This window comes from Hipposideros armiger, unplaced genomic scaffold (genome assembly GCF_001890085.2).
Source record: "Hipposideros armiger isolate ML-2016 unplaced genomic scaffold, ASM189008v1 scaffold_1640, whole genome shotgun sequence".
Taxonomy (NCBI): domain Eukaryota; kingdom Metazoa; phylum Chordata; class Mammalia; order Chiroptera; family Hipposideridae; genus Hipposideros; species Hipposideros armiger.
In genome coordinates this window covers 104,367-118,489 of record NW_017732990.1, presented here as the reverse complement: position 1 = coordinate 118,489, position 14,123 = coordinate 104,367, and the positions used below count along the sequence as shown (strand labels likewise).

At 36.8% G+C, this 14,123-nt stretch overlaps 1 protein-coding gene across 1 annotated transcript in view; it reads left to right on the top strand.

Annotated features, from left to right (window-relative positions):
- Positions 1 to 6,280: 6,280 nt before the first annotated feature.
- Positions 6,281 to 14,123, top strand: part of LOC109377935 (proton myo-inositol cotransporter-like) — a gene marked incomplete at its 3' end in the record, with an annotated part of 27,134 nt that continues 19,291 nt past the window's right edge. Inside the window, exon 1 of the mRNA XM_019634410.1 lies at positions 6,281 to 6,441. Within this exon, the coding sequence (XP_019489955.1) occupies positions 6,293 to 6,441 (149 nt within the window). The remainder of the gene's footprint in view (positions 6,442 to 14,123) is intronic.

Here is a 14,123-nt window from a genome sequence, read left to right as displayed (position 1 = left end):
ATAATTCACATTCAAAGTGGCACATCTCAGAGAGGCCTGTTCTGAACTCTTTCATTGGAATAAATAAAAAGTTGTTCACAGTATCTGCTAAACTTGAAATATCATTAATTGCATCCATTTATGAAGCACATAATTCTTAATTTTGGGGAATTTCATACGATATTAACTGTCCTTTGATTAGTACAGTGAGCTTTGTCTAGTGACAAAATTCCTTTGTTTCTCTCAAGTGGAAAGGAGATTTTGGGGTGTCATAGCTTTAATGTTCACTGTTTCAAAAGTGGGTGTCATGTTTGGAAATCCATCAATTATGATTTGCCTGGGTTGCTTTATTGATTACAAGGTAGGTTAACAAGGGTCTGCAACATTTGCATATTGAACAGATGTGAATATAGCGAACATGGAGTCTACTACTTTTCCTGATCATCGGCATTCTTTTATTGTTCTCCATTTTCATAAAGCAGTTTTATGGGTTTAAACTTGTCTAATTCTAAATTATACAGTTAATCACATTTAATTCTTATTTTTCTGAGTCATTCACCTGTGTTCTTGAACACGACACCTGGTGGCAGTAAGTCACACAGCAGTCAGAAGGGGCAGGAAGAGATCAAACCCTTGTGCCCCTGGTTCACCTGTGCTAAGGCAGTGGGGCTGAAAAGGAAACTGTTTCTGAGAAATTTCCCCAGTGTCACATTCTAAACAGGCGTAGCACTCAGTCCTGGAGTGGCACATTACGAAGATGAGGGGACCCAAATCTGTGAGGCCTACTTTGATATTTACTTCCTATGTGACTTTCTGAAAATCTCTTCCTGTCTGTCTCTGAGGCAGGATTTCTTTACCTTTCCTAGGGGTTAATGAATGATACCTGTCCCGCCTACCCATCTGTAGGATGACCTTACCTAATAATGCAAAATGGTAGCATAAAAAGACTTGAGAAATAACATATTCCGGGGTAAGACAGCTGCTTGCTGGTCGTTTCATTTTAGTTTCTTTCTCCAGAAGTTCCTTAAATATTGCACTTTTTCAGGAATCAGTTCTAGGCATTCTTCTCGTATTCCATTTCTGGGCAGTCTCCTACATTCCCATAATTTCAGTAACGTGCCCCAGCCACACAGAACCATCTTCTGAGCTTCAGATATTTGTATAACTCTTAAACCCTGCTGCAGTTTGGAGTTGCATTTAAATAAATGTAGTCCAGCAACTAAAAATAATTGAAAAGTAATACTGGAGGGGGTTTGTCACTTTGAAGGGTAAAGAGTATAATTAATAATGTTGTAAATATTTTGTAGGGTGTCAGTTGGTCACATGTCTTGTTAGGGAGACCACTTCATGGACGGGGTAGAGGCTTGATCACTGCACTGTACACTTGAAGCTGATGTTGTATAATATTGTATGTCAACTATAATTGAATATATATATGTATATATTTGTATAGTCATGGGACATGGAGTATAGTGTGGGAGTGGAGTCAATGGAATTGTAATAGATAATGTATGATATCGGAGGGGGGGGAATGGGGTGACAGATTGGGGGAGGGGAGTTGTCACTTTGAGGGGTAAAAAGTATAACATTTGCACTGTGTTGTACACCTGAAACTAAAAAAAAAAAAAAAAAACGGAAAAAGAAAATAGAAAGAAAAAGTAATACTACTCTTGTGTCTAAAGAATCTAATAGCATGTACATTATATCTCAGCAATATTTTTTAAAATTGGTTACCTCTCACGCTCCCGCCAAGCCTCAGTCAGTCCCTTTGTTATAGGGTCCCTTTTTTTCCCATACTGACCCTGAGCTTCTCACTCACAATTCTGCCCAGTTTTTTTTCATTTGAACTTTTCCTGACAAACGAGATCTTTGATCCGTGTTTTTTTTTTTTTCTCTCTCCATTTGTTTTTTTTTAAATGAAAATAGCTCAAGAACCAGGCTGACAAAGACCAGATTTTCCCTTAAGGATGAGAAGGAAGGAGAAGTTAGTTATTTTGGCAAAGACTCTTACTGGGTAGAAGAGGAGGAGGCTGGGAATAGTCACATATAAGTAATCTGTATTCCCAGCACACTTGCAGAGTGGGCTTCTTGCTGTCTACTTGTATATCTCACAGAGCACCTCTTACTCAACCTGCCTAAAGTTGACCTTATTGTGGTCCCCCCAAAGTTACTACTTCTCCAGTGTTTCTGACCTTTGTACAAAGTATACATCTGGTTCCTCGTTGCTTCTTCTGAACGTCATCCTCGAATTCTTCCACTCCTGATCCTTCTTGTGTTGTCCACATTCTCTCTTGGCCTGGATATAAAACACGTGATCGCAGGTCTCTCCTCTTTACTCCGTTTTCAACGCTGCCGCTGTATTCATCGCTCTCCTGCAGCGCGTTTTCCAGACGCTAACCGGCAGGATCCTTTAAAAACATGAATCTGACCGTGACTTTTCTTCCTTTAAACTAGTCCAAGGTTTCTGAGTAACCAAACCCTTCATAGAGCTTCTGAGATTCCATGTAGCCTGGGTGGTCTCTGCCCACGTCTCTAGAAATGGTGCTCCTTAACATGATGCATTTCTTCCTGACTCTAGGCCTTTGTCGAAGCTGGTTTCACTGTCTAAAGTATCTCTTACCTTCCACACCCCCACACCCCCATCTAGCCTTCGCTTACTCATTCGCCTGATCTTGGCTTAAATATGACCTCATCCAAGACTTTCTGACACCCCATCCAGCGCCTTTGCCATAGGCTTATGGTCCCCACACTTCTCTTTGGTGAGACCCATCATCGTGGACATTAATTGCTTGTTCAAACACATTTGGCTCAGCCGACCCTAAGCTCCGTGAGGTAGACGACATGGTTTTCTCCTGTAGCACCCTATCCCCAGTGCTTAGTACGGTGCCCAGCTCAGATCAAGTATTTCATGAACGCTCGCTGATAAATAGATTCTGCTTCCATGATTTGTGCTCTGTCTGCCCCTCCTACCCCCTCTCTATACACAGTCTGCCTCCCACTTTCTGTGTGACCTCTGAGAAAATACTGTGTCATTTCATATTTTCTTGAGCTCATGCTCTACCCTGCAGAATGTCTGCAGCTGCCTTTCCTCGCTACCACCTAATATTGTCAGCATCAAAAGATGGGGCTCAGGGCTAGCTGAGTGGCTCAGTTGGTTAAGAGCTCGCTCAAGAGTTTGAGCTCTGAGCAACAGCAGTCGAGTCCCGGCCCAGGCTGAGCAGCCGCTGAGCTGCCAACAGGTGGCAGGATGGCTCAGCTAAAAAAAAAAAATGGGGCTCAGTGGATAGCTGTACTGTGACCCTTACTATGTTATTTTGAAAATTTTGGTTGCATGATTTTGTGATTAGGGCTTATGTGTGGCTTCCTTTAGGGAAGGGACCCTATTTTATTATACTCATCCTGATAATCCCAGCACCTAACACAGTTCAAACTGAATCGGAAAAGTCCCATAATCAGAGATATAATAATAATAGAAATACTTGTGATATTATTACTACTTTCTGTATGTTAGGCACAAATTTTAAGTGCTTTATTCTATTAACTTATTGAATCTTCCCATTTCCTATAAAAGAGTTACTTTTGTTCTTTCTATAATATAAATGAGGAACTGGAGACTCAGAAAGGTTAAATTGTCCAGACTTGATCAGCTGGGATGTGGCGAGGATGGAATTTAAACCCAGAGCCTGCCCTCACCTGTGGGGGTCAGTCATTATAGTCTAGTGCTTTCAAAATTGGGTTCTAGATTCTTGCTGTCTGGTTCAAATTCTGGTTCTTCTACTACTTACTCATCATGAGACCCAGGTTAAGGTCCTTCTCTGCAAAATTGGAATAATTATATTTCCTTTACAGGGATGTTCTGAGGATTAAGCAAAATAATCAGTTTCTGTGAACTAGCTAATAGAATGTAAGCAGTTGTAACAGTGTTAAGTCAATGCTAGCACTCACTGGACAGATCTTTTGGAGATCTTTCCAACTCTAAATCCAAGTGAGTCTTTTTATAGTTCTTTGATCTTTTCCGTTTATCTATTATCTGTTACTTTTTAGTGTCCTAATTTTTGTTTTTAATGATCAAGCTTTATAAGGGCCTGGGGACATCTCTGCATTTCCTGTCAAGTAAAAATCTGTGGGCTTTGCGGTGAGCATGTATGTGCTGCCTAAAACCACGGTTCACATGCTCAAATCTGTGGGCTAGCCGGCTGAATAAGCTCTCTGGCTAAAGAGAGGAACTGAATTCCTCTTTATAGTCAGACCAAAGCAGAAAAAGAAATCCAAATAATCAGTTACTGTTGTTTGGTTTTCAAAATTTAATCGTAAAAGAACTAAAAAGAACATACACATAACTTGTCAACGTTTGCTGCAAATGCTTCCTCTTCCCAAGTTAGATGAAGGCCAATTTAGGGTCGTCTGTGCTAGTAAACTGATTAGCAATCAGATGGAAATTTCCAGCTGTTTAGGTGATGATTTGATTGTAGACTATTTGTACTTTGTCTACTAACACATACTTATGATTTTATGAAACTCGTAAAATCACAATATACTTTTCATCATCACCACATAGGGACAGGCACTATACAACATTGGCGAAAACTACAGAGTTATAGTTCCGAGACTTATTGGTCTGACTTGTGTGCAAACTTACCTACTTAGCAGTAGTTATACAACAATAATGTGAATGTTCCAGAAGCAGATATGTATATTATTAAGACTTAAATAAATCTTATCTATCTGTCCATGTATTTATCTGCTTTGCTCAAAGATAGAACAAAGCAGATAAAAAGATAGCAACAATATATTTAAAATAGCTGAAATTGGAGATGACTGTGGCTTCAGGAGGGAGTTTAGTTCACAGCATAAATACTGTGAAGTCTTAAACACTTGGTAGAGGTAGGCCTCTCTTCCTACCTAGAGAGGGAAATAAAAGACAGATGTGTGATTTATAGTACCAATAAACAAACACAAATCTGTTAGAGAGAAGCACAACTAGTGCAGTTACTGAAGCTAGAGAGAAATGCCTCTTGTTGTCCTGAATGAGATAAATAGTACCTTCAAGACCTTGTCCAGAAAACACAGCAATAGGTTTCTTAGTGTTACTACCTTCAATCCAGGCATCGTACTCTTTGGCATCGAATAGATCAATTCATTGAAAGCAATTCTATGTGGATCTATTATACAATCCATTGATGTTCTGGTTTAATCTAGAGATCAATTTAGAGTATCTACAGATATAAAAATATTCAATTTTCTTAGGTAACCCTGCTTAATTTTTTTCACTGAGCTATTTGTAAGTAATGATTAGATATTAGTTTTAGGTTAAAAATTAGAAGCGAGATAGACCTGGTCAGCAGGGCCAAGTTTTACTTAAAGAAATAATTTTGGGTTGGCTCAGAGTTGTGTACCATAGAATTATAGTTTTATATAGGATCACCTGGAGGATTTTTAAAAGACAGTCCCATTTCCCAACTCTGTAGTTTTCTAGTTAAGCCTGGGTTGCGTGAGGTGAGGGCATCTTTATTAAAAAAACAAACAAATACACATAAGTGGTTCTAGTGATTAGTGGAGCTTGAGAACTGCTACCATAGATTATGCTGCTGATTTTAGATAAAAAAATTTAAAGTAGGTATAACCAAATGCACCTTAGCCATAAAATCATCTACTTTATGGTCAAGATCTTCTGCTTTCGAAAACAGTAAATTTCCCAAAGGACTGTCCATTGTGAGCTATTTCTGAAATGTACAGCTAGCCAATTGAATAAAGTGATTTAATGCATGGATTTCTTATTAGTATATGAATTAAGAGTTTTGGTGTGTCTACTGGAAGTGCTGACTTTGAATAGTTAATAGATATTCTGGGATAATTTTTTATTTTCATCATCTTAATTACATTGCTATATAGACTAAAATTATTTTAATAATTATATTCTACATAGAGAGCATTTTTCCTATTTTTAGTCCTCAAAAAGTTATAAAGCATGCTTATATGGCTTCTAAAGTCACATGAAATCTCTAGAGGTACTTCTTTGGTAGGCTTGATAATGTGAAAAATGATAAAGTGATAATATGAAAAATGATACTAAAAATTGGTGTCTCACATACATCTCTTACTTACCTGCAGTAGTCACTAGTTATAAACAAATTCTTTAAGTATTGGTAAACTTTTATTTAAAGTAGAAAACTAAGCCGTGTGTGTGTGTGTGTGTGTGTGTGTGTGTGTGTGTGTGTGTGTCTTTTAATCTAATGCTAATATTTATAACAACAAATCTTGAATCAGTGTCTTATGTTTGCTTTTTCATTGTTTGTTGTCAGGCATTGCTTCTATGACAGTGCCAGTGTACATCGCAGAGGTCTCACCACCCAATTTAAGAGGTCGATTAGTCACCATTAACACCCTCTTCATCACAGGAGGGCAGTTCTTTGCAAGTGTTGTTGACGGAGCCTTCAGTTATCTGCAAAAGGATGGATGGAGGTCTGTAAATAGTTCTTACCTTTAATTTTCAAGTAAACATGATTTTAGGGATGGGATGAAAATTGAGAAATGATAGAAAAGTATAACTGGGTATTTTGAATCATAGCTCATTTATAAGTGGGTGGCATTCAGCAAAATTGAAAGTGGACAAGAAGTTGACATTTATTTTAATGATAGACAAGTAACCTACCATTGAAAATTGATATTTGCAGGGGATTTTTTGTTTTGTTTTTTTTGTGGGTTTTTTTTAGCATTTAGGTGACATTTCTCACACTGTGTGTAATATTTTGCAATGTTTATTTGAAAAGTGAATGCAGTAATAAATATGCATGGAATTCTTGAATTGTATCAGTGATTGATATGAACTGCAGATAAAACTAACATTTTTTGGGTTTAGGCAGCTACATAGTGATGTCAAAGAAAACCCAGTCTTTAGAGATATAGACTTAGCTATACTGTATAAAAAGATGTTATATATGTAAATTTAAAATACATAAATTACTTCTTGGTCACTCTTTGGCTTATTTTGAATCAAAAGAGATGATAATGTTTTTAAAACGGCTTTAAAATATTTTCAAACTGAATATTATAAAATCAAACTATGTTAAAGCTTAAAGATAGGGGCTCTGGATTTTGATATCATAGTTTATAGTATTCAAAACAACAGATTCACGTAACTGTCCCATGGAGATTTTATTAAAAGGCACAACAGGTCACACAGTGTTCTCTAACTCATTTTCTTGCTACCATTTATTACAACAAATGTTTATTGAGCATCTACTATATATAGGTCTTTGGGATAAAATATTGAACAAGACAGACTTTAGTATTGCTTACTTGCATGGTGATGACTGTTTTGCAGTTAATTCTTAACAGCTTAAGAAAAAGAGTTCAATGTAGCCTGGATGTAGGGCAGTAAACTTTTGTGTAAGCACACAATAACTCATATGGCTTAAGATGAGCCGTTAAAGACTTAGAAGTCTTATTAAAAGGCACGTGAGAAAACTCATTGAAGCCAATTAGGACCTCCATTTGTTAGGATCATTAAAGAGAGGACACAATTCTTAAGAAGTATTAGCTCTGTCTGCCAGTGTTGCTCAACTGCGTTTACCTTTGAAGGAATAAACTTCTGCCAAAGTGAGAAATTACTGGAAAAATGAAGAAGCAGGAAATTCCATCTTTTTTTCCCATTCTGTAGATGAACAGAAAGGAGGTGAGAACGGTTATGAGCATAACCTAATATTTTGAGTCTTTCTTGGAAGCTCAATGGAAGTCAATTAATCTTTCAACCCCATGTCTTTAAGAAGACCTGAATCATCTATTTGCATTTTCTTTAAAAAATTATTAATGTAACTAATACAGATATATATATATATATATATATATATATAAATATATTTTTAATAAAAGTATATATATGTATATACTTTTATTAAAAATCTGTTTTTAAGTGGAAATGTAAAGTGCATAAGCCATGTGTTTGACTTAAGTATAGCAATTTAGATCTCTTTTCTCAGTACTGGTTAGGAAAGAGAGAAAGATCATACAGTAGTGAAAATAATTTATGAATGTGGTGTCCCTGTGTAGAAGTGGAGGCCTTGGGACAGGAGTGAAAACACTTTTCAGAAGCAGGGTGACATCGTTACAGACAGCCCTGGATTCACGTTTGTTTCCTACCACTCACTGGCCATGCACCTTGGGCAAGGTACTTAGCTCCCCTGAGCTTCGCTTTGTCATTGTTAAAAATGGGACCAAAAATCATTATCTTGTAAGATTGTTGTGGGATCTGAATTAATTATTATATGTAAAGTACTCAGCCCAATGCTTGGCACATGGCAAATGCTCAATAAATGATGAATAACATTACTATTTACTATTCTGATGAATGAATAAAGGATGGCGCTCTATAGGTATAGTTATAACAGAGGTTCAGGGAACACATCCTATGGCCTCTGTTTTTTTTATCGGTAAAGATGGGGCTTGGAGTCAATAGACAGAGGCCTAGAGGAAAAAAAAAAGTTAAATGCTTATAGCTGCTGTAGAAAGTATAGAAAGGAAAAGCCTACAGACAGAAATAATTTTGCAAATAGTCATGGGATCCCAGCTGAAGTTGGAGCTATGTATTTGCAGTAAAGCCAAAGAGTATACCTGTGTGAATTGTTACCACAATACTGGAGAACCCAGGGGTGAAACAATAAAGTAAGAGGGTGGAAAAACTAACTTGGGCTGGCATTCAGACCAGTGCATTAACATACCAGATCACTTTAACCTATTTATTGTTTGCCAGAATACAAGAATACACATTTAGTTATGTATACAGGGGGATTTTCTTTGTGTTATTCTCTTTTATTATTTAGCATTTAGCAGTAAGTTTACCTCATCTGACTCCTAGGTTAACAGAAGTGTGGCTATAAGCAAACACAGGTTGAAGTGGTACCTTAGCATTTCATTAACTTGAGTTTTGTCAGCAATTATATGTAAAAAATAATTGTTGGTCATTTTTACAGTAGCAATCAGATTAAGACATACAGAAGATGAAACTGATTAATCAGACAGGAAAACTACTTAGATTTTGATGTTGTTGAAAGACTAACTCACCTTTTGTGCCAGACGGGTCAAATTTCTGTTCTCTTATTGTTTGGATGTCATAGAAATAAATTGTTTTCTGCTGAACTGGAAGATTAGTTTTCCCAGCAAGAAAGACTTGCCAGTAGAAGATTGAAAAGAGTTGGTATGTTCCTAGCACTGGCTCTAGTGTTATAATCCGTTCTGTGCTGGGAAGGCTGTCATCTGGTTTCATGAGGGAAGGGGAATAAAGATTTTGAAGATAGCATTAAAGATTAGATTTTTTAAAACAACTTTATTGAGATATCATTCACATACCATTCAAGTCACCATTTAAAGTGTACAATTCAATGCCTTTTAGTGAATTCACGGAGCTGGGCAGCCATCACCATTATCATGTTTAGAACATTTTCGTTACCCAGAAAAGAAACTTTGTTCCCTTTAGCTGTCACCCCCCACACACCCCGCAACCTCCCACCTCCTCCCAGCTCTAGGCAACGGTTAATCTACTTTTCATCTCCATAGATTTGCCTATTCTGGATATTTCAGATAATAAAGATGGCAGAGGTAGTTTAATAGTGAATATTAATGATATAAAGTTTTACCACTGGCTGCGCTTTTCTGTGCTAATATTTTTAAATCTTGCTTATTGAACATAGTGAGATTTACTCACTACACCTCAAGCAAACAAAAGTTTTCTTTTTTTAATTGCTGAGGTATAAAGCCTGGAACATAGCAGGCCCTCAATAAATATATAGGTAAGTGAATTTAATAGTCACCATTTAACACTTATCTTGGCATGCCACTGCTACAATGCTTCAAAGCCTCCCTATTTCCTACAGGGAAAAAAATTTAGCTCTTTATCATGGCTTGTATCCCATATCATGTATCCCATTAAATTCATACCTGCTTTTCTAGATTTTTGTAACTCATCGTTGCCTCCCTCCTTCCCTGCTTCTTTATATAACAACCATGCCTATATAGCCTATATACCAGTCACATTTTGCTTTTTCATGTTTGTAGTTTTTTTCTTCTGCTCACTTTACCTATAATATAATGTCTTCCTACCCTGTCCTGGTTTCCTGGTCCAACTGCCGTTTCTTCTTTAAATCTCTGCTTGTATATCATGTGAAGCTGTCTTTGTTCCTTTGTTCTTTCATAAGATTTTGTACATAGCTTCAATTTTATACTCACCATATGAGTTTAAACCAGTTACTTATTTGTCTGTCTTCTCTAGTTTGCTTTGGAGCTCCCAAATGTCATTGACTGTGTCATTTTTTTATCTAAGAGAGGCCTGGAACTTAGTAAACACTCCATAAATGTTTATGGAATTGAGCTGAATTGATTGGGCTCTAGGGAACAGATTCTTAACCAAAGTAAAAAGATATTGATTATAAACCAAAAGATGAATTCACTAATTTATGCTGAAGAGTACATATACCTCAGAGATAGCTAAAAAACTAAATTATTAATCATAAGTGTTTCTTATTTCATTAAAATCAGAGAAAGAAAATTAGTTTCTGAGTCAATGAAAATTTCTGTCTCAAAATAATATACATCTCTGGGCCCCAGAACACTTTTTGTGCTTCTCTCTTGGACACAGCTGGTTTTCAAATAAGTATTCCTCTATTTATAATTACATACACCATCATGTGATTTATATTAATGAGAATGGTATATCTATAAAGGGGCTAGATTCTTCTCTTTCATGTTGAATTCTACTCATTTTTTTCCTCAGATTTGATTTTTCAAAACTAGGATTATCTTAGTCTACTTCACTAGCAAATGTACAACCATTCATTAAGTGTCTGAGTGTGCTAGATATTTTCATCGTTTATATGATGCTTTTTTTTTTTTGCTAAAGAAGTAAAATTTGAGATAATGTGTGTTGACTGATGAGCACAAAATATTAGTGCTAGCAACATCTGTATGAGAGATTTTTCTGGAGTATCTTCAGGCTAATTTATAGACAATGTGAGACTTCTGGTGAGCTTGGAAAAGTCAGTGGGATTCATGTAGACAGAGGTAGAACTGGGGGACATAGTGTGGGCAAGGTAAGGGCGGGATCAGGAGGCTTGAAACTGAAGTGGTGATATACACAATAGATGGAGCCAGGTTCTAGAGGTCTGTGAATGCTAAGCTAGAAGTTTTGAATTTTAAAATTTTTATTGGGTAACAGTGTGTTTTTTCCAGGACCCATCAACACCAAGTCAAGTTGTTGTCCTTCAGTCTAGTTGTGGAGGGCACAGCTCAGCTCCAAGTCCAGTTGCTGTTTTCAGTCTAGTTGCTGGGAGTGCAGCTCACCATCCTATGCAAGAATCGAACTGGCAACTTATTGTGCAGAGCACACACTCTAACCAACCGGCTGCCCCAAGTTTTGAACTTTTATCAACAAGCAAAGGGAAGCTGTTATTTTTTTAGCAGGACATGCCATAGTGTGAGTCAAAGATTAATAAGACAGTGATCCCCAGAATGTATTGCAGCTCTTGGTATTTGAATGGATTCAAAGAACCTATATAGAGGGTGCCAAAAAACGTATACACATTTTAAGAAAGGAAAAAAACTGTACTAAAATTGTGATACTCAATATACAAGTACCGATAACAGAAGATGAATACACGTCATATGTATACATTTTTTTGGCACCCCCAGTATATGAGGCTGCTGCCACAATATAGGTGTGAAATAGTGAGTGAGGTGATACTACTGGAGACATGAGTTAGTATGGAAATAATTCCATCATTAAAAAAAAGAATTTTGGCATCTACTGTATACTACTATTTTGCTTGCTGCTAGAGATAAAAAGATAGATAAGAAATGTACCTGTCATCAGGCACCTCACAATCTAATGAAGAGGAGAGACTTTTCATAAGCATGTTAATTAAATGATGGATAGTGTAGTGGGAGCTCCCAGGGAGATTGAATAAATAGCTTCACAATGGAAACATATTTGAGCTAAGTCTTTTATGAAGGGTTCTGGACATAGTGAGAGAGAAGGATATTCTAGGTGAAATATAATTTTCAAAAGCCCTTTAGTGTGTAAGAGCCAGTCATGTTTGGGCAATAGTGAGAAGTTTAGAGCAACTGTAAGTGGAGCCGTGATTACTATCTGGGAGTTTGAATGTGACATGGAAAGGGTAGTCTACAATGGGTGTGAATAGAATTTTAAATCCATAGCACTCTCTTTAACAATACATTGAGTGTTAGTTTTTTTATTGAAAGACTCAGAAAATAATTTTTAAAATAATATTACTTTGGAATGAAAAAATTAATAAGCCTCCCTCCCCCACAATATTTTACAATTTTAAAAAACACGTCAATAAGATGCTTTACAGAATGATATCTGAAAGAGGGTGATGTTTCTGAACAAATTTATGCTGGGGAAAGTGTTTTTATCATTTAGTGCTAGTAGATCAGTAGTGTTTGGTTCTATATAAAATACAGACTATGAAGCAGTCTGTCCTAAAAATATAACTATGTTGTGGCCATTTTAAGAAAGATGGATTTGATTAACAGCCTTATTACAAGTAAATACCTTAGTGATGAAGATATCTGTAATTTTGTTATTGACAAAATTGACACCTGGGCTTGTTTATTATAGAAGTGTCATAGTATAGTGGGAGGAATAGGTTTCAGACTTGCTTTAACAGCACAGGAATTAATTTAAGCTCTAATATGCTCATGTAGCTCATGCTTCAGCAATTATGCAGTGTTATTGTTAGGAACAAATGAGTTAATGGCTGTGAACATACATTCAAACTCTTAAATGCTACTAGGTATTACTTGCTGTTATCTTCAGAGAGTCTTAGGTTGACTCTCTATATCTTGCATCTGAAGCTGACAATAAAAATTGCTCTCACATTAAATTCTCTGGGTTTCTAGGTAAAGCATATGGTTTACTGATGAGAGTGGTTTGTTATAAAACTAACATTCCCTGAAGATAACCATTATAACCATGAACAGAATATAAGAAACTATGTAAGACATTGGAGAGGTGCAACTTCAAGGGTAAATTGGAACTGAAGGTGATTTGATCCTTGAAGGGATTGGTTCATGGTGGGATCTACGTTTATGGTTTTTCCCCTAAGGGCAACCCTCAGTCCATGATACTGGGCAGCTAGAACTTAAGCAAAAAACCACAGTTTTATTGGCTTGTGGTGTCAGTGGCTAGAGTTTGCGGTGGTCAGAGCAGCTGGAATTTAAGGGGGACAGTCCAGAAAATGAATGATCCATAGAGGAGGAAGCCTCCAAATTTGAATATTATTTCATCACAAATGTTTTTCTGACTCCTGAACTGTGAATATACAGAAGAGATTCCATGGAGTCTGCAGAAAGTAACAGAAGATGGTAAAAGCTGAGAGGGATGTTATTTCTTGCCCATAGGAGGAGAGACATATTGGGACTTTGAAACCTTCCAGGTTAGAGGGGCCAACAACTTGAGCATTCCAGTAAAACCCCAGGAGGACCGTCCCTTAAGGAGTGAAGATGTTGCTGTCTGACTAAGGATTTTCCCTAAGACCAAGCCAAAACTGAAGAGTCACACTAACCAAATCTAAAACCAAGCCTTTACAAATTTAAGGTGCCTGATAGAACAACATCAACATTCTTTAGAAGGTGACAACAAATCTAGAGTGTCTACATTTTATCATTTACAATACACAGAACACACAAAAATTATTAGACAATGCGCATAAACAGAATGTGTGATCTGTAATTAAAGAGAAAAATTGGTCAAGATGGAAAGATGTCAAGATGATGCCCATGTTGGAATTAGCAGACATGGACTTGAAAACAGTTATTATAAATGTGTTCAAGGATATAATGGAGATGATAGTCATATAGAGTAACCAGATGGGGAAATCTCAGCAGAGAAATGCAAACTATAAAAGAAAAAGAACCAAATAGATATTCTAATACTGAAAGTACAATATCCGAAATTAGAAATTAAAATCTAAAAAAAAATTAACTGAATGGGGTGAACAGCAAATTAAAGATGACAGAAGAGGGCCAGCCGAGTGGAGCATTGGTTAAGAACTGGCTTGGGACGCCAGAGGGCCCCAGTTTGGATCCCACATATGAGGGCCAGTGACACTGCCCTCTACAGCTAAGATGCTGAA